This window comes from Antennarius striatus, chromosome 2 (genome assembly GCF_040054535.1).
Source record: "Antennarius striatus isolate MH-2024 chromosome 2, ASM4005453v1, whole genome shotgun sequence".
Lineage (NCBI taxonomy): Eukaryota > Metazoa > Chordata > Actinopteri > Lophiiformes > Antennariidae > Antennarius > Antennarius striatus.
The window spans coordinates 3,945,455-3,969,073 of record NC_090777.1 but is presented as its reverse complement, the minus strand read 5'-3'; the positions used below and the strand labels follow the sequence as shown (position 1 = coordinate 3,969,073).

Below are 23,619 nucleotides of genomic sequence, written 5' to 3'. Positions count from 1 at the left end.
CCAGACGACCTCCGGCTGGTATGTCACATGGAACGTGAAGCTTTGCATCGCTCTGCACACATTTAGCAGCAGCTGCTGGAGATCTGCTGGAAGCCAGCTAGAAACAGATGCTTGGGTCATGTCTGTGGGAAAGTAGGCCTTCTGCTCTGCTGGATTCAGCCGCTTCCTGCCAACTCCTTCCACTTCCTGTCTGCTTTTGGTTAAACCCATAGAGTCCTGACAATCTGTCCAAATGCAGCTTCACGCCGCTCACATCTAATTTCTGTTCTCCACTGACGCTGCAGAACGCTTCTGAAGTTTTCCCAGGAATGTTCTTCTGGACCCTCATGAAGGTGATCGAGGACATCCCATAAATAACCAGTTTTTTTTATTACAGTTTAAAAATCAGACACATTCCCAGGATTTGTGTCTTGGACAAACTTTGGGTTCATGTTGGGCTTTCCAGATGAACCACGGACAGGAATCGTGTGGAGCAGATGTCTTGCTCAGACCGTGGAGGACATTGTTGTCATAAAGGTGTTCAAAGGCAGCTGTTCAGTCATCAGACTGTTACTTCCCATGTCCCCTGAAGCACTGACTCCACCTGCATTGGCGCTGCCTCGGTGTTGCCTCAGTTTTACCCCGTGCTGTCTTAGTATTGCCTCCGTGTTGCCTCAGTATTACTCCTGTGCCTCAATGTTACCCCCGAGTTCCCTCGGTATTGCCTCGGTGTTACACTCTTGTTGCCTTAGTGTTGCCTCAGTGTTACCCTTGTTATGCCTCAGTGTTACCCCTGTGTAGCCTCAATGTTGCCTTGTGCTGCCTCGGTATTGCCTCAGTGTTGCCTCGGCATTGCCTCGGTATTGCCTCAGTGTTACACCCATGTTGCTTCAGTATTGCCTTAATGTTACCCCCGTATTGCCTCAGAATTGCCTCAGTGTTGCCTCGGTGTTGACTCAGTATTGCCTCGGTATCGTCTCAGTTTTGCCTCTGTGTTACCTCGGTGTTGCCTCGGTATTGCCTCAGTGTTTTCTCAGTGTTGCCTCAGTGTTATCTGGGTGTTGTCTCAGTGTTGCCTCAGTATTGCCTCAGTGTTGCCTCGGTGTTGCCTCAGTGTTGCCTTGGTGTTGCCTCGGAGTTGGGGTACTTTTCTTTGGGATGGTACCTCCTCATGACCTTCATCACCACCTAAATCAGTAACACTTGCACCTCCTCAATACAGGAGCCCAACATGTACAGTGAATGACAGAACTTGGATACTCCATGTATTGACCAATCTGTAATCTTTCGCCTAACCTTTTAGTGCGGGCTCAGTTTCACTAGAACCATTGGGAAGGTGCTTCTAAAAAGGTACTACAGGTACTTTTACCCAATGGAACACACTAAAGGTGAGTTCAGTGGATGCAGAGAAATGTCTTTTACAGTTTCTTAAGCAAACTAGAGTCACAGATTGAATCACTGAATCTATAAAGCCTGAAGTAAACCTGCTATCCATTGTCTACTGCCATCCAGGAGGTCCCTGCTCGCTGGCCTGTTCCACACCACGACTCTTGGTGGACACATGAGACACGGGGCAGAAAAGCTCAATCCGAGCCGGCTTGTTCAGCGTTGGTGAGCCAGTCCAGTTCCTCTGTTTCTTTGATACCTCCACTGATGGGGGGGTCATGTTTTCACCAGTGTCCAGTCATTTTGATGGTCCTTGGCTTCCTAATAGGACTGCATAAAACTACTGGATGGGCCGTTCTGTCGTAGTGGGGTGGTGTTCAATCACATACAGAACCTACCATTGCATAACATGATGAGGTGAGAGTTTACCATTCAATGGACTTCGTGTTGTTAGGTTGGCTCTGTTAGTATTCCTGTGGTGTTTGTAGCTCTGTTGTGGTGTTGGGTTGCCATGGCAATGGAGGGTCAGTCTGGTCTTTGTCGTGAAAGCTGTGGGCCTTCCTCTGTGCGTCAGTTCCCATGATGGATCACCTGTGGTCACAATGCCAGGGTCTCGACCCTGTGAGGTTCCCAGCTACATCCAAATTAACTTAATACCAATTAATCTACAAACTGCACTCTGTCGCCTCTGTCTGCTTTGTTCAGGGGCTGCAATAAAAACGATGTGGGGCTCCGGACCAACGTGCCGTGAATGAACCAGCTCCTGATCTACGTAACTGATTTAATTCCACTATAGACAGCAGAACAACAGGGCTCTGGTTGGTCATTAGCCTTTTGAGACTTGAGCCACTTCTTTAGCTTTAACAGGAAGCTCAGGGCTGTGACTCATAAAGGTTACGTAGCCAAGACCAAAACTTGGCAACGAAACACATCTCACACATTAACATCAAGACAGGTCATTTAAAAACAACCAACCCGAAGTCTGATGCACACAGCAGGACAATCTTACATAATGTGTCCACGTCATTTGTCATACTTACATACTAAAATCTGTCTTTTTCCCGTCGACCATGTCGTTTTTACACTCCAGAGAAGGGGGGATTAAAATCCTTACACAAGCGATGTTGTGCTTCTTTATATAGACATAAACGTTCTAAAGTTGAATATGAGATGTCTAGAAGCTCACATCTGAAACTCTAGCATATTCTAAAGAGGCTGAACCCAACAGCACGTTTATTGCAAGAAAAACACCTTTAGTTCCATCTGTTAGCAAAGCCGCCGCTAACATAACCTCAGATTAAATAGTTCCTTTTGTTTGAGGACATCATCAGTGCAGCAGAATCTGATCTGTGATCAGCGTCAGGGCGTCAAACCAATCTGCACTGATTCATCGCCTGCTTGTTTCCTGGTTGCATCATCATCTATTATCATCTTAAATTCATTATTCATTTCCCTGACATCCATAATTCATGTTCTGCTGATGTAGATGTGCTGTGCTGAGGGTCTTCAGGGGCCCCAGGCCGGCGTCCCAGTTTACCAGGGACAGGCGGGGAGGAAACGGAGGAAAAGGGAGAGAGATGGGGTCGAGTGACGAGCGAGGGAAGGATCTGCTGGTGGAGCTCTGGGACGATCTGATTGGTTTGCTGGGAGCCGGAGGAGACGATGGAGCGGCGTGATGCTGGTCGGATGGATGCGGGAGGTAAAAAGTTCAGACCGGATCGACGGGTGTGCAGCAGCACCTCTGACAGGTTGTGTTTTCACCATGGTGATTGGAGCGACTCCTTCCTGGCTGTCTGGAGTCTTGGTGTCACGGTGATGTGTCAGCCAACCAGTAAATAGTCCAGGACGGTGCTGGGCGGGGCCGGGGTTTGGCACCCTGAACACACAGGGCCTTTGTGACTCCGGCTGTCACCATGTGATGCACACATCTCATGCTTCTCCCTCAGTGGAAACCGAGCAGATTTAAAACACTGAATACATTTTTCTCATCCAAAAACATTTGGAAAGTCTAGGAGCACATGACCGACCCAGTGGAGGAACAGTTGCGTCAGCGCCGCCCAGGGCCCAAACACCGCGGCGTGGGGAAGCCGTTCCCTGTGTCCGTCCTCCATCACCACAGGTTGGTCGCAGCATACATCCAGATGGACATACAACGTCATACAACACAACATACAACATACTGTCTGGTCTGCAGGAAAGTCTTGTGTGGGGTGAGATCACTGGGGGGTCGGATGCTTTCCCTCCTCTGCTACCCCAACTAGTCAAAGCAGACCACCCTCCTCCAGCAGCCGGCGTCTGCTCCAGGGTTCTGCCTGGTTTTCCCTCCACTCTTTGCTCCTGGAGGATTCTGTTGGACGTTCTGTACATGAAGTTCTATTTTGATTTGGTGCTGTTTAACCCTTACAGCATGTATTCACGTGATTCAAACACGTCTCACGATTCGTACATTTTGTCACGAAATGCAAACATGTACCATGAGTGGTGCATTTTGTCACACGATTTGTGCATTTGTGCATTTCACGTTGGAAGCCACGTTGGATGCCTATGGCAAACTTTTTTGAGTTCACAATCAAATTGATGAGCATGTTTTTGGTTTTTATGTGCAATAAAATACAATTTTTCCATTTCCGACTTTGACTGCGTGTGTCTATTTTGCCCCAATATGTCAATATAATAAGTTGTAGGGAAATAATAACTATCTCTTCATAAAGCTGAAGTTGTGCTGAAGATAAAACTACCAAGCATGGGTATGTTAAATCATTTTTAATGTGGTAATAGAGACAAATATCAAAAGTACCAAAAAAAAACGGCCAAAATAGGTCAAGGCTGTAAGGGTTAAATACATTTCCTGGACCTCCTCCCCGAGTCCGTCCAGCCCCCAACACGTCCCTGAAGTGCTCTCGCTTCATCCTCTCCTCTCCCAGAGACGTTTCTCTTTCACACACCTGACAGTACCCACGTATCCCGCTAACGGTTGCAGATCATTGCCGTTTGCTAATGCTAATGCTAACGCTAATGCTAATGCTTGGCTGCTGCACAGAACACAGACAAAGCACAGCTTCCCAAAGGAGGGATGAGGGACAGGCGGGGGGAGGAGCCCAGGTGGAGAATGTTTGGATAGGATGACAGGATGGAGTGATTATGGGGGGGGGGGGGGTCCTCCCTCCCCAGGGCTGTGACCCTGACTCTGCTGGTGAACCCAAGCCCTGGCGCATACGTTCACTGTTGAACCCCCATAATGAGAACGTGGGTGGGGGGTCTGTTGGACTGGGACCCCTGAAAACATTGAGGGGAGTGGATCTGGCCCCCAGGGACCAAATGAGATGAGTGTGTGTTGGGGGGTGAACCCAGAGAGAAGCGTGTCATATAATGACGTAGTGGTGGTGGTGATGGTGTGGGGGGTGGAGCACAAAGGGTCCTGGCACATGCGCGTCTGACCTATGACCCCCCCAGCGTCTAGTCGCACCCATCCGTTCCCTCCCTCCATCCTGCCAGCCCTTCTTCCTCCACCTCTTGTCTACCTCCATCCCCCGTTTCCTCTCTGGGGATCGTCCGTCGCTCATGTGGAGGTGGGGGGGCAGCAGCTGGTGGTCTCCAGCGAGAGGAGGAGGAGCTTAGCTTAGCATTAATGTTCATGAAAGCTATAAAACTATAAAGCTGTGAAACATGTCAGCGATAGTTTATTGTAGTCTAGTGTAGGGGACGCTTTCACTGATTCCAGGTCTGGGGGGGCCTAAACGTTCTACACGGGGCCATGAATGCGACCATCAGGAAATCTCTTCCTCCAGCTGCCCCACCCTGAGGATCACCCGTCTCCCATGTGGTTCAGCACATTATTTATTCTATTTGCTCATTCAGGTTTTCTGAATATACCCCCCCCCCCCATCGTGAAGCCGTTGAGCTGCATGTGCTCATCTTGTCCCTGAGGGAACCTGCTGGTAAATCACCATCTGTCCCAGCTCTGCGATCACCTGACCTGAAACCGTCAGCCTTGACCTTTACCCTCCCGGGCCTACACGTGCCTCCTGGCCGGTTCCTTGCAGATAAACAGATGAACTACAGGCTGCAGAGAGCTCCTACACCTACACCTACATCACCACCTGGAGAGAACCCGCAGACACAGAGAACATACAAACTCCACTCAGAAAGGAAGTGAACCCAGAACCTTCTTAACGTGGCTCCACCTTTCCCTTCGTCTGTATTGAGGGGGTAGACTGGCAGATGAGGTCAAATGTCATTGTGAGAGACAAACTAATCCTTCTATTCTGCATGAACGTGGTATGTTTTGCTTTTCTTACTTGATCTAGCTCCACCGCTCATTTTATACTTCAAGTTTAAGACAAAAAAAATAAAACAGAGGCTAAATCCTGTAGATAACTTGTTAGCTAGTTTGTTAGCGTTGCTGTTTTTGCACTGTTGTTTGTGGATGCACGGTTACCTAAGTCCAGGAAAAGGTCAGATGTCATCAGACTGGATGCCTATTTATCCTATTTATTCTACTTTACATAAATAAATAGAATAAATGAATAAATAGAACTATTTATTCTGTTCTGAGACTATTTATATGACTCTCACAATGCAGCGCACTTCCGAATGCTGTCAGCCAATAGAATGCGCGTATGGTATCACGTGACTACCAACTACAAATTCACAATGAGGTGAAGCCGGGCATCTTGAAGCACGAATATGCCAGGGATTACTGTAATCAAACCCATTTTAACTCTGACAAGATGTTTTGAACAAAGTTAATTTTCTAACTTGTGTTTGATGTTATTTTTCTTTATTCGCTTGAATAGTTTGATCCTTGATTGATGGAGTTCTGTGGGTTTAATAACCTGACAAAAGGATTTATGTTATATAACAGAGAAACAAACAAACATATTTTTTTCTGTGTAACTGTGATATTTGTAACTTGAATATGTAATAAATTCAGAGTCATTTAACATTAAGGAGTAATTATATTTATTTTACATTACATTGAGTTACATTTAATTACATTTATTAGTTAAATCTGGTCCTTTGAGGACAGCTTTTATGCTGATGTGGCCCTCGGTGAAAACGAGTTTGACAGCCCTGCTTTACACTATACTATACATTATACTGTACTATACTATATACTACAACACTACACTACACTACACTGCACTACTCTAAACTACACTACATTACACTACACTGCACTACACTACACTACACTACACTACATTGCACTACACCGCACTACACTTAACTACACTACATTACACTACACTTCAATATACAACATTACACTACACTAAACTACACTACACTACACAACATTACACTAAACTACACTACAGTACACTACATTACACTACACTAAACTACACCAAACTACACTACAGTAGTTTAGTGTAGTTTACACTACACTAACCTGCATTACATTACACTAAACTACCCTTCACTACACTACACAAAACTACACTACATTACACTGCACTACATTGCACTACATTGCACTACACTACACTATATTACATTACACTAAACTAGTAAACTACACTGCACTAAACTACACTATACTACACACAACTACACTGCACTGCGATTAACTACACTACACTACACTACATTACACTACACTACATTAAACTACATTACACTACATTACTCTACGTTATGTAGCATACTATCCTGTGTTTAATGAACAACATACAGGACAACTCTTTGACCTCTGACCTAATGTATGGCTGACCACATGAAGCCGTACTCTTTGTGACATCACTGATATTAAACAGCAGAAATGCCATTTCAACATTTTAATTAACAGCTGATGAACACAACATTTTCCTCTGAAGTGCTGATACTGGATTCTATTCCAATGGAGTAATAAAGTTTGGGGATAAATATCATGATTATTCTCCTCTCCTCTTCTGCCAGTTATGGTAGTGTTGCTTTGTTTTATCATCTCCTCCCTCTCAGAATATAACAAAATACATCTGAAATGAACAGACAGGAGGTGAAGAAGGTTCTGTGCAGACCCGTCTTTAACGCAGCGTAGAGTCTGTAAGTCACAGCAGAGAAAGGTTTTAAACAAACTCTCCTCTCCCGGTGATGCTAAATGTGCAGTAAATAGTTAATAACATGTAATTACATCGTGTTAATGGCGACCTGTCAGGAGCAGCATCCCAGCATCACGTGTGAGCAGAGATGTGTTGATGCTGCTGGACGACCTGAACGTGTTATTGAACAACTGCCTCTTTATACCCGTCTTGTCAGTTTTTCCGTTTTGCTCGCATTCCAGTGAGCGGAGGTAACGCGGCGGCGCTCTGCCATTATGGAACCCAGATGATGTCTGTGGTCGGTTCCGTCTGCAGCCGGGCGACGCTTCTGTCCGCAACTCACGTTTCAGCGGCGGCGCCAAGGCCAGCATCAGCGCTGCCTCGGCTCCAGACTCCGACTCTAGACTCCGTCGGTGTTTCCTCCCCCCAGAGTTCACCGCCTTATTCTCATTATTTTACTTTGAATAAAGGTATTGATTACACACAGTTAGACGGACAACTTCCCTCACATGGACTTCACATGACATCACTGAGAAAATGTCTCACACAAAGACTGAATAATGCGACTTCCATCAAAAAGAAGTCAACAGTATTATTTCTGATCTGTCACTTCCTGAATTCCGCGAATGCCCGTCCAAAGGAAACAGCTGTGGCGGCGAGGAGCGAGGGATGCTGGGGAGGACGGATCAGCTGGTGATGGATGGCCTGAACCGCATCAGGCCTTTTTGTCCACAATCTGTAAATAGCAGGAAAACACCCTGTAAATAGACAGAGATGATAAAAATAATGCGGGCCAGTTCACGTCCAGCCGTATCGTCGTTTACGAGTCTTTACATCGCCTGGAGGAAGTCGGATCTGCTGACTGCTTCTCACAAACATTCCACTGGTTTTAACTGAAGTCTTTTTAGTCAGTCTTTATTTAGTCTTCAATCTGCTCGCCCTCATTTGGATGGAAAGTTGGTGAAAATCCACCAAATGTCTCTTGAGACTCAAAAAGTTTTCTCCTAGGTCCCTGAAGAGAACGAGAACTTTTACTAAAAAAAGTGAGAACGGACCGCAAACAAACGTAAAAACGCACAAAGATGGTGAGTTTTCATCAAGTCACATTTACATGAACACTTTGACGCCCCTTTTATCTGTATTGACTATATATTTCATAGCAATGGTTTCCAGAACTCAAATCACAGCCTGATTCCAAGGTGGAGTAAAATATTCTCATAAAATATAAATTTAAAGTCTTCATTTATTGGTTCAAAACTGTGTTTTATTTCAGTACCACCTCCTTGAGCTAACATGCTAGGTGATGGTAAATATGGTGTGTGTGTGTGTGTGTGTGTGTGTGTGTGTGTGTGTGTGTGTGTGTGTGTGTGTGTGTGTGTGTGTTAGCATTCGTTTGTCTGGACTAACGTCCCCCCGCCCCCACCCCCAGTATTTAAAAGCTTCACTGCTCAGGAATCCGAGGCGTCCTGTGACTTTAGGACACTCATCATGACCAGACACACACACACACACACACACACACACACACACACACACACACACACACACACACACACACACACACACACACACACACCGTAAACGTCCTGCTCGTGTTTTACTGTATGTGCCCCCCCCCCCCCCCCATGTGAACAATAACACCCCCACACGATGGCGTTCTCTCCTCCAGGGGCCCCTGAATGATTTCCTCCCGTCTGAAGCCCAGCAGGTCGGCTGGGGGTCAGAGTCGGAGCCCATCAACGGTTTCCTCCTCTGTGCCTGGAAATCAGCACAGGTGGGGCTGGTTTCAACTGATCATCAGACAGGGGGGGGGCATGTGCTCCTTGTGGGAGGGAGGGGGGCACTCACTATCTTACATAAGAAAGGAAGCAGCTATGTTTACAACAGGCTTTCTGCTAAATTCCCTAGAAGATGGACAGGAATGAGGAGGAGGAAGAGGAGGTGGGGGCCGGGCCGTCCCCCCCACAACAAGTTCTAATGTTCTGTATCGACTGTGTGTTTCTGTCTTCTCCCAGTGATTTCATACCAACAATAATAAACAAATTTAATAGGAAATCAAAGAGGTTATTTTAAATCCTGTTTGTACGATATATTAATGATTGATTAGGTGTTTACTTTTATCTGTTATCTGTCTGTTGTTCTATTAAATATTCTGGACCCATTGGTTCTGAATCTGTCGCTTCTGAGCCCAATCCTATCAAGAAGATCTCTTATTATTCTGAAATTGAATGTCGTTTTATTTTCTGTTAATACAATACAATATAATATAATATAATATAATATAATATAATATAATATAATATAATATAATATAATATGATATAATATAATATAATATAATATAATACAATATAATATAATATAATATAATATAATATAATATAATACAATAAAATATAATATAATATAATATAATATAATATAATATAATATAATATAATATAATATAATAAAATAAAATATAATATATACAATAAAATATAATATAATATAATATAATATAATATAATATAATATAATATAATATAATATAATAAAATAAAATAAAATAAAATAAAATAAAATAAAATATAATATAATATAATATATTTGTTAATACATATATAATATATAATTTATATATAATATATTACATCAACTCAATCGGGCTTGTTACTTCCGGAGGATTTCTATGACAACAGCCAATAATAATTATCGCCGTAACCATGGCGACGGAACGGTTTAAAGTTGAGGACTAAACCAACGGAAGAAGACGACCGTAACGGTTCCGGTGTTTTCAAACGCCTTCCCTACTTCCTGTCTCGCGAGATGAGGCGGTTACCATGGTAACAAGCAGGCAGCTCTTTCAAACCTTTGAAACGCGTCGGGCTGACCAATGAGGGCCGGGCCGACCGTACCAAGCACCGGATCCCTGTGGGGGTGTTCGAACCTGGGGGGTCCGGTCACACGTGACGTCAGGAGAATCCAGCCGGTATTAAACTGGCACGTCTGAACCGGAACCGACACCGAACCGGAATCACCGCGTTCACACCCCGCCGGGTGCTCCCCGGGCGGACCGGGAGGGCAGTCCGGTTGGAAACGGCTCCGGTCCGGTGTTGGTTTCCGCCGCGCTGCCGTTAAACCGGAGCGGCTGGTCCACCGGTCATCCCGATCCCATCACCGGTGTGAACGGAACACGGTCCGGTTCGAGTCCCGCACACGGTGAGTAGCTCCGGAGCCGACCCGGGGTCACCGGAGTCCGTCCGGACCGGAAACCGGATCGGTAAAGGTTTAACGGTAGAGGTGGAGAGATCAGCTGACCGCCTACAGCAGAGTGGGGGGGGGGGGTCCCAGTGGGGGGGTGGGCAGAGGTGGAAGGTCAAAGGTCAAGTGTGATTGTTCTTCTGTCCACCCCCCCAGGAGAAGCTGACACCTGGAGGTGTCCTGATGAGGTGTCCGTGCTCTTCTGGGTTCATTAACGTGTTCACGTGTTAATGGTGAATGTGTTAACCGGTTAACGTGTTAATGGTGAATGTGTTAACCGGTTAACGTGTTAATGGTGAATGTGTTAACCGGTTAACGTGTTAATGGTGAATGTGTTAACGTGTTAATGGTGAATGTGTTAACGTGTTAATGGTGAATGTGTTAACCGGTTCACGTGTTAATGGTGAATGTGTTAACCGGTTAACGTGTTAATGGTGAATGTGTTAACCGGTTAACGTGTTAATGGTGAATGTGTTAACCAGTTCACGTGTTAATGGTGAATGTGTTAACGTGTTAATGGTGAATGTGTTAACGTGTTAATGGTGAATGTGTTAACCGGTTCACGTGTTAATGGTGAATGTGTTAACCGGTTCACGTGTTAATGGTAAACGTGATCTGCGTGAGGATGCAGCGTTCAGTTTGGTTCTTCTTCGTGGTTCCACACACGTTCCTCATGATGTTCCATCGTCTGAGGTGTGAAATCATACGTGACGTGTCGCTGGCGTGTTGTCTAGTGATCTGATGGTGAACACGTGGTTGGTTCTCACCACAGCCGTTCACCCGGTTCCCCAGAGACAAACACCTCCTTGTGCTGGTCCTTGTTAATCATTCCCAGGTCAGGAATGTGTTTCCTGTAGTCAGACCAGCAGTGGGTTGGAGGTTCTGGGCCCTCAGGGGCCAAACATGGAAGCAGACGACGCTGGACAGCTGTTTTTAAATGCTAAATACGGAGCTTCTGCTCGTGGTCCATCTGCGGTGCAGAAGAGTTCTCCACATCTGTCTTCGTCATCATCAGCTGGGACTTCATTCAGACGTGGAGAACGTCCAGCCAGGAGCGAGGCTTTGATGTCTGGAGGCAGCTGAACTGCAGAGAGGCTGAAGTCCACTGGAAGGGTCATCAGTGGAGATGTTCATGGAGATGTTTGCTCATTATGTTCTGAGCCACAATGAGCTGCCGGGATCTCTGTTCTAAATATGTCTGATATTAATACAGAGAAGCTGCAGTGAAGGCTTCATGCAGGAACTATGTAGAACCTCAATAATAATACAGTAGAACCTCTTTAATAATACAGTAGAACCTGAGATAACAATGCAGTAGAACCTGACATAGTAATACAGTAGAACTACACCAACAGGAAGGAGATGTTGTATCCATCCACCAACACGTGGTGCGTTCCCTGGACATAGATCCCGTGTGTCACGCGTGACGCGGTGCGGAGGAGAGGACCGGTTTGAGGAGGAACCTCTGCTGTGGACCATCCTGCTGGTCGACACGCCCCCCAGTAGGCGGAGCATGTAAGTCAAACGTTGAAGAGCTCACTGCTGTTGGGGTGTCATGTGACCAGAGCTCCTGTCCGTCTAGGGCCTCTGGGCGCTGACAGTCAGGGCGGGGCCCTCCCTGAGGAATGGGGTCAGTGTGACATTTGTTCTGGCACAGCAGTGAAGTCAGGAGGTCATGGGCTCATGGCTCACGTGCTAACGGATGACGACCTCCGAGACAAGACTGTGGTGGTTCAGCTGGGAGGAGAACCCAGGAGGACCCAGAAGAACCCAGAAGAACCCAACTTCAGATCAATCAATCCATGGTGATCGATACAGATTGGTAGAGGTGTGGCTAAAGATGGTGCTCATAGTTTGGGTTGGCTCACATGATCCACCAGGTGTCATAGAGAGACACACACACGCACGCACGCACGCACGCACGCACGCACGCACACACACACACACACACACACACACACACACACTCTGTGTATGCTAGTGTATTTTTGGAGGTTCTGCTCCACACAAACAACAGATGACGTCCTTCAGACCCTTGTCTTCCTCTCTTACCTTTGACCTCTGACCTTTGCCTGTCGTCAGCACCGCCGGCTGTTTATCAGCCATCCTCTGGTTAACCATTATCTGCCCCGCCCCCTTCACGCTGCGCCTCCTGACCTAGTCAGCTAGAACCTGTCTGTGTGACAGACTCTGACCTGCTAACATGCTACTGACTGTCTGACCTGCTAACATGCTACTAACCGTTTGACTTGCTAACATGCTACTTCCATCTGACCTGCTAACATGCTACTGACCGTCTGACCTGCTAACATGCTACTAACCGTTTGACTTGCTAACATGCTACTTCCATCTGACCTGCTAACATGCTACTAACCGTCTGACCTGCTAACATGCTACTAACTGTTTGACTTGCTAACATGCTACTAACCATCTGACTTGCTAACATGCTACTAACTGTCTGACTTGCTAACATGCTGCTAACCGTCTGACCTGCTAACATGCTACTAACTGTCTGACCTGCTAACATGCTGCTAACCGTCTGACCTGCTAACATGCTGCTAACCGTCTGACCTGCTAACATGCTGCTAACCGTCTGACCTGCTAACATGCTGCTAACCATCTGACCTGCTAACATGCTGCTAACCGTCTGACCTGCTAACGTGCTGCTAACCGTCTGACCTGCTAACATATTACTGCGGTGGTCTTCAGTGGAGGTAGGGATGTGAACCCACTCTGAACGGGTCAGCAGCCGTCTGGCACCCCAGGCTGGTGGAGGGAAGGGTTTGATCCATGTTGGTGTAGGTCTGGAGGGAAGGGTTTGATCCATGTTGGTGTAGGTCTGGAGGGAAGGGTTTGATCCATGTTGGTGTAGGTCTGACCCTGCAGCAGCCGTCTGTAGGCGGTTCTTCTGAGGAGAACACGAGTGTCATGTGAGCCGTCGGCCTGCAGCGTTCCTGCGTTCTTGGAGTGTGTGAGCAAACCGAGTGATGGAGCTCGTGACTCTGGTCTGTGATCAAACCCTCCCTCCAACGATCACTGAGGACCTCTGGATCAAACAGGAGAACAGGAATAGAACCCATGGTGTTAAGTAAACATCCAGCGGGGGACTGGAATAGACTCGTCATTGTCCTGATGGGTGTCTCCAGAGGAGCTTCTCAAGCAGGAGGCCAAGGCTGCGTGGAGATCATGTGTGTGAGCTGGAGACCAGGAACGAGTTGAAAAGAGGACATGAAGAAAGACTGGAGGTGAGGAGGTGATTGATCCAGGAGGATTGATCCAGGAGGATGTGATTGATCCAGGAGGAATGATCCACGGGGAGGGTTGGTCCAGAAGGATGTGATTGATCCAGGTGGAGGTGATTGATACAGAAGGAGCTGATTGATCCAGGTGGAGGTGATTGCTGCAGGAGGGTTGATCCAGGTAGATTTGATTCAGGTAGCGGTAGGTAGATTCAAGTAGATGTGGATTGCTCTAGGAGGATGTGATTGATCTAGGTGGAGGTGATTGATACAGAAGGAGATGATTGATCCAGAAGGAGGTGATTGATCCAGGAGTATTAAACCAGGTAGGCTTAGGTTGAATTGAAGTGAATGTGGGTTGATCCAGGTGGAAGTGATTGATCCAGGAGGAGGTGGATTGATCCAGGGGGATTGATCCAGAAGGAGGAAGGTTGGTCCAGGAAGATGTAACTGATCCAGGTGGAGGTGGATTGGTCCAGGTGAATGTGATTGATCCAGGAGGATTAATCCAAGAGAAAGTGATTGATCCAGGAGCATTGAATCAGGTAGAGGTGGGTTGATTCAAGTGAATGTCGATTCATCCAAGTGGAGGTGATTGATCAAGGAGGATTGATACAGGTGGAGGTGATTGATCCGGAGGATTGATCCAGGTGGAGGTGGGTTGATCCAGGTGGATTGATTCAGGTAGAGGTAGGTTGATTCAAGTTGATGTGGATTGATCTAGGAGGAAGTGATTGATTCAGACAGAGGTGATTGATCCTGGTGGGGGCGATTGATCCAGAAGGAGGTGATTGATCCAAGAGGAGGTGATTGATCCAGGAGGTGGTGATTGATCCAGGGGAGTGATTGATCCCCGAGGAGGTGGTTGATCCAAGAGGAGGTGAATTCTACGCTGTGAACTGTGATGATCAGCCAGTCCTCTGAGGGACTGATGGAGGGAAGTGGAGGAGAGGTAGAGGTGTTGGAATTTGTTGAGCCAGCTGAAATGTATCTCCTTCCTGTCAACTCCTGCTGTGTTTTTGACTTCCTCACCCCCCCAACCCCCAGTTAGAGACCCCCCCTGCCCAGACAGTCGGACCACTGCAAGCAGGCAGAGGCCATCTCAGTGGGTTTGTGTGCATGTATTTTAGTGTGTGCACCACAGGGACGCTTGTTTTGCGCACCCCGCCCTCCTGACTCCTTTAAATAAGCACCGGCGTACGAGTGTTTGGAGGCAACTCAGTAATCTACATGTGGCAACGCAACAAAGACTGTGCTGATGAATATTATTGCATCATCTGGGAAAGGTCATCCTTTATAGAAACACATAAACACTCTTTTATTTTTCTGAGGGAGTCTCTGAGGACTGTTTTCAGGGCCTGTAATGACAGGATATCCTCGACCACTCCTTCCTCTTAATGACATTCTTTTTTACTTCATTACCGGCTGCCAGGTCCCAGTTCCCGACAGACTGGAATACGTTTAGTTCCTCAGAAGAATCCATCCAAATACTGTAGAAAGTTCTGTTTGCTATGTGTAGGAAGTAATTTCAGTCAAGTGAAATTGAAAGGGGTGGCACTGTGGCGCAGTGGTTAGCGCTGCCGCCTCACAACACGGCGGACCCGGGTTCGAGTCCCGCTCTGTGCCTGCGTGTCTGCGTGGGTTCTCTCCGGGTTCTCCGGCTTCCTCCCACCTCCAAAAGCACGCGCTTCAGGTTGATTGGCCGGTCCAAATTGCCCGTAGGTGTATGTGTGCATGGTTGTATGTGCACTCCGGGCACTGGCGTCGTGCCCGGAGTGTCCCCCGCCTCACGCCCTATGCCGCCGGGATAGGCTCCAGCTCCCCGTGACCCGCTGCGGCGGATACAGCGGTGGTAATCTGAAGATGACTGACTGACTGAGATTAAACGTGACATCACCATTTCAAACGTGATGTATATATGTGTATATATATATGTATATATATGTATATATGTATATATATATGCCAACATTTGTATTTTTACTGGTTTTCTATACTGGACTTTTATTTATTTGGTAAATTAACATTCTTGTTAATTCGAAGGTTAAAATGTTAAAAAGCGAAGGTCAGGTTTACTGCCAGCAGCTGGTAGTTTTTACATTTCTGACTGAATCCTGACTCAAACCGCTCTGATCACATCTCGGGTTTTTTGTTGATCACTGATTCTCTCACTACTTTTTGCGCGTCAGAATCAATGAGTCATCGTTTCCGTGTTTCCGTGGGGTCGTCATCAGCAGCAGGGGAAATCACACACGTGAAGAAAGACAGGAGAGTGTCGGGGAGGTCATGTGACTGCGAGGAAAAGCTCCGGCTTCCTGTTTCTCCAGCTCTCTTCCTGCTTCCAGGCAGAGGGGGTGGAGCCTTCCTCTGTGGAGGAGGCGGGGCAGGGGGGGGGGCGGTATGAAAACAGGAGCAGACTGACGTGGGCTCAGAGCCCGTGTGGACACCGCTGAGCGTCGCCGCGCTGCTTTCACTTCCCTGTCTTCTGGTTGGACGTCTGAGGCTCGACCTGCTGGATCACGTGAGTGAACCCCCCCCCCCCGCGTGGATCGGTCACAGCGGGTTCGTACCTGGGTTGTAAGTCAGTTGTATGTCGGTTGTAAGTCAGATGTCAGTCGGATGTCAGTCGTATTGGTTGTGGTTTGTGACGCCCAGCAGGTGAAATGCATTCTGGGAAAAGACTTGCCCCTCACACGGAATGCCACATCTATAAATACTGGTTGTGATTGGACCGTTTGGCAGTGGGTCTGCCCCAGGACTGTTTTCATGCCCCCCCCCCGCAGCGGGTGTGAGGGGGGGTCCCGTGTTGACATTCCATCCCCAGCAGTGATCCGGTCTGTGGGGGTTCTATCTCAGCTCTGATAGCGAACACAGATCTGATGCTTTCACCGGCTTATCAGGCTCTTCAGTCTGGGCTGGGGGGCGGGCCGGGGGGGGTCACGTTTTCATGGCTGCTCTTTGGACTTTCAGAAGGAGAGGAGAGGTATAAAGACTGTATAGGGTTAACTGTGTGTGTGTGTGTGTAGGGGGGGGGGTGTGACTGCGTCCTTACCGGCTTGTCTTTGGAATGTTTTCATCGCTGGGGGGGGGGCGTGGGGATTTTCCTTCTCCTGACTGCTTTACCTTCAGGCTCTATTCTTGTAGCACGTGTTTGCGTGTGTGTGTGTGTGTGTGTGTGTGTGTGTGTGTGTGTGTGTGACCCCCGACCAAACATGGGCGTCAGGATGATCAGTTTGAACCCGTTTCCTCCAATCAGATGCTGGATGTCACACCAGAGGAGAGAGGAGGGGGGACATCTGGATCAGGGGGTTCTCTGGGGGCCTGGAGTGACGTGAAGCTTTGTCAGTTTGGGATCTAACTCGCATCGGGGGGGGGGGGTGATCCCGGGATGGGTTTATATCCTGGGCCGCTGACCAGATGAGCAGACGTGGGGGAGGGGGGCTGAGGTGGAGGGCAGCCCACGCAGGCAGTGAAGAAGACTGTGTGGTGATGATGATGATGGTGATGATGATGGTGATGATGATGATGGTGATGATGATGGTGGTGGTGATGGTGGTGATGATGATGATGATGATGGTGGTGATGATGATGATGATGATGGTGATGGAGTGAGACGCTGTAACAACTGTCTGGATGTTCGTGGACAGACGGGTTGTGTAACGTCCTGCTCAGACGCTTCAGTCATGCGTGTCAGAGGTGGGGTTCACGGGGGCCGGAGCGTGTCCAGGTGACAGTACGTCCACTGGAGCCAGAGGGTTACGGGTCCAATCCCAGGGGGGCGGGGCAGTCCTCTCTGTCTTCATTCGCTGAGTGGAACTCCCTCAATCAACCTTCAGGGGACATTAGATGACCTTTGACCTCCTCTTTAACTGACCTGAGGCCTGAAGCTGAGTCGTCCTCTGACAGGACGTGTTGTGTTCCAGCCCCAGCATGGAGGGGGCAGCCTTCAGCAGCGGCACTCCATCACTGACGACAGGACGTGTTACATGTTACGTATTTAATGTTCACATGTAACATGTGAATATGTTACATGTTCACATGTTACATGTTCATGTTACATGTTGACATGTTACATATTCCCATGTTAAATATTACTTGTTCATATGTTACATGTTACATATTTCATGTTCACATGTTACGTATTACATGTTCACATGTTACATATTCCCATGTTAAATATTTCATGTTCACATGTTAACATGTTACATGTTCACACGTCACATGTTCACAGGATACATACTACGTTAAATATTACATGCTCACATGTTACATGTTCACATGTTACATATGTTCACATTTTCACATGTTACATATTACATGTTCACATGTTACATGTTACATTTTCACATGTTACATACTGTATGTTCACATTTTCACATGTTACATATTACATGGGAACATGTTACAAATTACGTATGTGAACATGTTCACATGTTCGAAGTGCGAAAGTAACGCAAGATGCTCCACAACTTGTTGTGTTGTCAGCCTCTACCCCGCTGGGTATCAAACCCCCGACCCCCCAACATTTGTCGCTGTCTAAGTCCAGTCTGAGGGTCCAGACAGAGACGGAGACACGCCCCCTCCTGGTCAGAGGCACACACCCTGCTGGTCGTGTTTACGACAGACTTCCTGTTGAGCGTGTTGTTGCTTCCTGCTTGAGAGGAACCCCTGATGACCCCTCCCCTCAGTGGAGGTGAAGGAGTCCTCAGTCAGATGGTCTGAGGACATGAAGGAGCTCCATGTCTGCCTCGTGTTCAGAGGTCATCTTACCTGCAGAAGGTAGTGCGTCCCTGGGATGCGCTTCAAAATGTGTGCATCCCAACACGACGTTTATGCACCCCAAAAGTAACAGGAGAATATACGGTGGAAGGTTTGAGGTTAGCCTATGGTACCAGAGAACCAATGGTACAAGAGAACCAATGGTACAAGAGAACCAATGGTACAAGAGAACCAATGGTACAAGAGAACCAATGGTACAAGAGAACCAATGGTACAAGAGAACCAATGGTACAAGAGAACCAATGGTACAAGAGAACCAATGGTACAAGAGAACCAATGGTACAAGAGAACCAATGGTACAAGAGAACCAATGGTACAAGAGAACCAATGGTACAAGAGAACCAATGGTACAAGAGAACCAATGGTACAAGAGAACCCGCGTCAGTGATGGAGCCTCTCATCAGCAGGTCTCCACATGTTGACAGACTGATCGTTTCTTTGTGTGAAGCCAACATTGATGCCCTCTGCTGGACAACCGGAATGTAACCGTCCTCCTCCAACGTCCCTCAGACGTTCCCTCAGACGTTCCCTCAGACGTTCCCTCAGATGTTCCCCTCAGATGTTCCCTAAGATGTTCCCCTCAGACGTTCCCTCAGATGTTCCCTCAGACGTTCCCTCAGATGTTCCCTCAGACGTTCCCTCAGATGTTCCCTCAGACGTTCCCTCAGATGTTCCCTCAGACGTTCCCTCAGATGTTCCCTCAGACATTCCCTCAGATGTTCCCTCAGACGTTCCTTCCGACGTTCCCTCAGACGTTCATATTACATGTGAACATGGTACATGTTCACATGTAACATGTTCAGACGTTCTCTCGTGCGTGTGTGTGTGTCTGTGTGTGTGTGTGTGAGTGTGCGTGTGTGTGTGTGTGTGTGTGTGTGTGTGTGTGCGCGTGTGCGTGTGTGTGTGTGTGTTCTGAATCTCAGCTGTCATGCTTACTTTCGCTTTCTTTACTCTCCAGTTCTTCAGCTCAGGGATGAAAGGTGGGGGGGGGGGGGGGGGGGCTATGAAAAGACTCATTAAACTGTGTGGATGGATCCAGGATGTTGGAGGTGAGGAAAACTGGGGGGGCGGGGGGTGATGTTGGTGATGAAGATGCGTTCTGAGAGGAACCCAACAGGAGAACATGTCGACATTCAAACAGCAGCCAAAGGGTTAAAATTCAAATGAAATGACGTTCAGGCCGACACACACACACACACACACGCACACACACACACACACACACACACACACACACACACACACACACACACACACACACACACACACACACACACACACACACACACACACACACACACACACACACGAGGAAGAAGAGAGGTCTTCATCCCCCCTGAGTTTGATGCAAGTCCATGAAAAAGTTGCATCTGTTTTGTCGGTTGTTCCCCCCCTCCCTCTCCCCCCTCCCTCTCCCCCCTCCCTCTCCCCCCTCCCTCCCCCCCCCTCTCCCCCTCCCCCTTCTCCTCCCCCACTCTCACCCCCCCCCAGCCCCCCCCCCTCCCTTTCAAAGTATTTTCATTTGAATGGACCCGTCTTCGGTGTTTTGTTGTAGTCGGAGGGGGAGGGGTCCAATTGGTCAGATTCCCTTCCGAGGTGGACCAATAGGAGCACGCCTCCCGCCTCCTGCCCCGCCCCCTGTGCCTTACTGAATCTCCCAGCCTGCCGTCTGATTGGCCGGTGGGCGGAGCCTATCCCCGTATTAAAGCCCGTCCCGTCTGCCGTGCGTTAGTGTTCAGCGCCCGTCGGACGGACGTGTGTGTGGCGGTGTGTGTGTGTGTGTGTGTGTAACGTGTGTGAATGCTTTTGTTAACCATCAGGAGGAGGAGTCACCCGCCCCCCCCCCTCACCCTCGCTAACCTCCGTGGACTCGTTCTCCTCCCCAGGACCGCGGGGGTGTCCGGCTGACCCGAAGGAGCGTTTGGATCGGGATCCCGTCAGCTGACCGCTGACCCACTTCTGGGTCACCGCTGAACCAACAGGGTGGGGGGGTCCGGCTGGGCCCCGATGTGTGGAATGTGACCCCGACTGACCCCCACCCCGCCAGAAGCCTTTCACCGAGCCGGCACCGGCAGAAGAAAGGATAAAGGAGCCCGAGAGGCGACGGAGAGAGGGAGCAGAGGACGGGTAAGGGGGGGGGCAGGGGGACAAAAGAGCTCTTTTCTGCAGCTTAGAGGACATGTGGTGCTCTGGGGGGGGGTGTCCCCTGACCCCGTGGCCGGACCGGGTCAGAGTTCTCTGCTGGGGTTCTCACTGCGTTCTTCTTCCCGACAGCGCCCCCAGGATGCCGGTGGAGACCCTGCACCCGGCGGACGCCCGTCTGGGGGGGGCATCTTTTACATCCGCCATGCCCTTCAGGATCCTGAACAAGGGGCCCGACTACTTCCGCCGCCCGGCCGAGGCGGGGGCCCGTAAGCCGAGCGCCGTCGAGCGCCTGGAGGCCGACAAGGCCAAATACGTGAAGAGCCAGCAGGTGGCGCTCACCCGCCAGGCCCCCATCAAGGCCCCCATCATCCGCAAGCCCCTGGTTCCAGCGGGGGTGATGTTCCAGATCAGCACCCCCCCGGCCCGCAAGGCCCCCCGGGGCCCGTCGGACGTGGAGAACGGGGGAGCGAGGGAAGGGCCGGGGGGGAGGAGGGGTCCGACGCTGAACCTGGACGTCCTGAACAACCTGATCAACGACGTGCGTGACGGCCCCCAGGGGCCGGGGGCCGGCTCCCGGAGGTTAGGAGCCCAGGGGCCCGGATCCGGGTCCTCCTCTTCCACCTCCCCCTCCTCATCGTCCCCCTCCTCGGGGGCCAAGAGCATCAGCAGCAGCCTCTCGGGGCAACGAGCGCGCCACGGCGACCACCTCCCCCCGCCGACCCGCGGCGCCGCCCCCTCGTCCTCCACCTCCTCCTCCGCCTCGTCCCCACCCCACAACCACCTCCACGCCCCGGGGGGTGACATGACCCGCCGGCCCCCTCCAGTCCCGGCAAGAGCCCCCCGTGCCGGCGCCCCGGCGCCGTACGGCTCCCCCAACTCGGTGACGGTGCGCCGGGTGGACGTCCGACCCCAGACGGAGGTCAGGACCCCCCGGAGGAACCCGCTGCAGCCCCGCCCCCGGCCCCGACAGACCGCCCAAGGCCAGGTCGCACACCCCCAAGCCCCGCCTCCCCAACCACCTCCAAAACAGCCACACCCACAGCTCAACGCTCCCGCCCCTCCTGCGTACGTACCCCCCAGTCCCATGCTGGTCCGCGGTGGCGTCCTCCCCCCGGCCTCCCCAGCTTTCACCCGGATATCCAACGCCAGCTCCAAGGGGTCGGGCCGGAAGCACCCCTCCCTGCACCGCTCCAAGTCGGACCTGAGCGACCGCTACTCGCGCGCCACGGCGGACATGGAGCGCTTCTTCAACTACTGCGGGCTGGCCCCCGAGGAGGTGGAGGGGCTGGGGGGCGTGGAGCGCTTCACCCGCGCCAACTCCGACATCGTGTCCGTGTCCAAGCTCCGCAGCGTCAGCACGCCCAGCTCCGAGGCCGAGCGGGGGCGGGGGCGGGGGGACGACGACGACGACGACGGCGGCGGCGACCGTGGCGAGGACGAGCCGGGCGCCGCCGGCGGCGACCGCGTGCCGTACGGCATCTCCGTCATCGAGAGGAACGCCCGCGTCATCAAGTGGCTCTACGGCATCCGCCAGGCGCGCGACGCCAACGGCGCCGTCTCCAACGTGTAGCCGCTGAGGGGGCGGGAGCTAGGAGGAGCCGCTAGGGGGCGGAGCTTCGTCCTGAGCTGCCTTAACGATAAGACGATCAGCCTGTGGGTGTCGGGGGGGGCAAGTCAGGACTGCCCCCCTGACAGCGCAGCGGACGTTACAAAGCAATAAGAGACTGATGAGGATGTGCAACCGGAAGGTACTCACAGTGTGTGTGTGAGTGTGTGTGTGTGTGTGTGTGTGTGTGTGTGTGTGTGTGTGTGTGTGTGTGTGTGTGTGTGTGTTTTTGCTAGTGAACCATGAAGACGACACGTTGATACTGTGAAATGTGAAACGCTTCCACTTGTAAAAGAAACTGTGGCTCCAGGACTGTTGTTATAAAGTTGTTATAAAGTTGTTATAAAGTTGTTATAAAGTTGTTATAAGAGCGCTAGCGCTCTTACCGTTGGGTTCGCATCACGAGCTCCCGCTCAGAATGACGCTGCGCTAGTGCTACGCTAGCCCCCGCACCTGTTTGTTGCGTTTACCACGTATGGATGAGAGATGGAGTCACATGATGAGGGCTGACGTCACCAGTAGCACGTGTAGCGTGAGAAAGAGAGGATGCTAACGGATGAGAACGCGGTTCTGAGGGTGTCTCAGGTAGATCTACCAATAAAAAACGGACCAATATTTATAAGAAACCGGATCTTAATGTATTTTTTAATTGTGGACACCTCTGACCAGAACCCAAACGTCGCTCTGAAGTGCAATCTGATCACGTCTGACTGCAATAGAAGCAGGAGCGGGGTCACCTGGAGACACAGGTGTAGCTGCTCCACTTCCTGTTTGAAGCAGGAAGCGGCGAGTTGCTGGTACAGCGTGAGCGCCGGCCGTTCTGGACCGGGTCCAAAGAGTCCTGTTAGCCAAACTGTTTCCATGGTGATTCCCGAACGCTCAATAAAGACCTGACACAAACATCTTCCTGCTGCTCCTTCATTCTGCTGCTCATCCAAACGCTGATTTCCCATCATCCCTCAGTCCTGCACCACTCTGAATGGAGACCCACAGATCAATAGTTCTATTTACAGGGATGTTGATGATTAATGTGTGAATAAAGGTTGTTTATTGTCTGTTGATGTCTGATGACCTCCTGTTATCTGCTGGTTTCCTGTTATGGAGGAAGTTCCTTCACATCCTGCAGGATCCAGATCCTGGTTGTGATGGACGGGTGTTCTGGTCCACGGGTGGTGAACGGGTCAGACTGTCAACCGCTGGATGACATACGACCGACGGA

The 23,619-nt window shown here is 49.8% G+C and overlaps 1 protein-coding gene across 4 annotated transcripts; it reads left to right on the top strand.

Moving 5' to 3' along the window:
- Positions 1–10,401: 10,401 nt before the first annotated feature.
- On the top strand, positions 10,402–22,364 carry wu:fa11c10 (protein FAM110A). 4 transcript variants are annotated; one of them, XM_068339072.1, is made up of 3 exons: positions 10,402–10,589; positions 20,536–20,776; positions 20,924–22,364. In XM_068339072.1, the coding sequence occupies exon 3, from the start codon at positions 20,934–20,936 to the stop codon at positions 22,362–22,364; it is 1,431 nt and encodes a 476-aa protein (XP_068195173.1). In that variant the 5' UTR covers positions 10,402–10,589; positions 20,536–20,776; positions 20,924–20,933. The 4 variants fall into 4 exon arrangements, with proteins under 4 accessions (XP_068195173.1, XP_068195164.1, XP_068195156.1 ...); XM_068339063.1 differs by lacking the exon at positions 10,402–10,589 and adding an exon at positions 16,297–16,391; XM_068339055.1 differs by lacking the exon at positions 10,402–10,589 and adding an exon at positions 16,321–16,391 and having other exon boundaries at positions 20,470–20,776.
- The last annotated feature ends 1,255 nt before the right edge of the window (positions 22,365–23,619 follow it).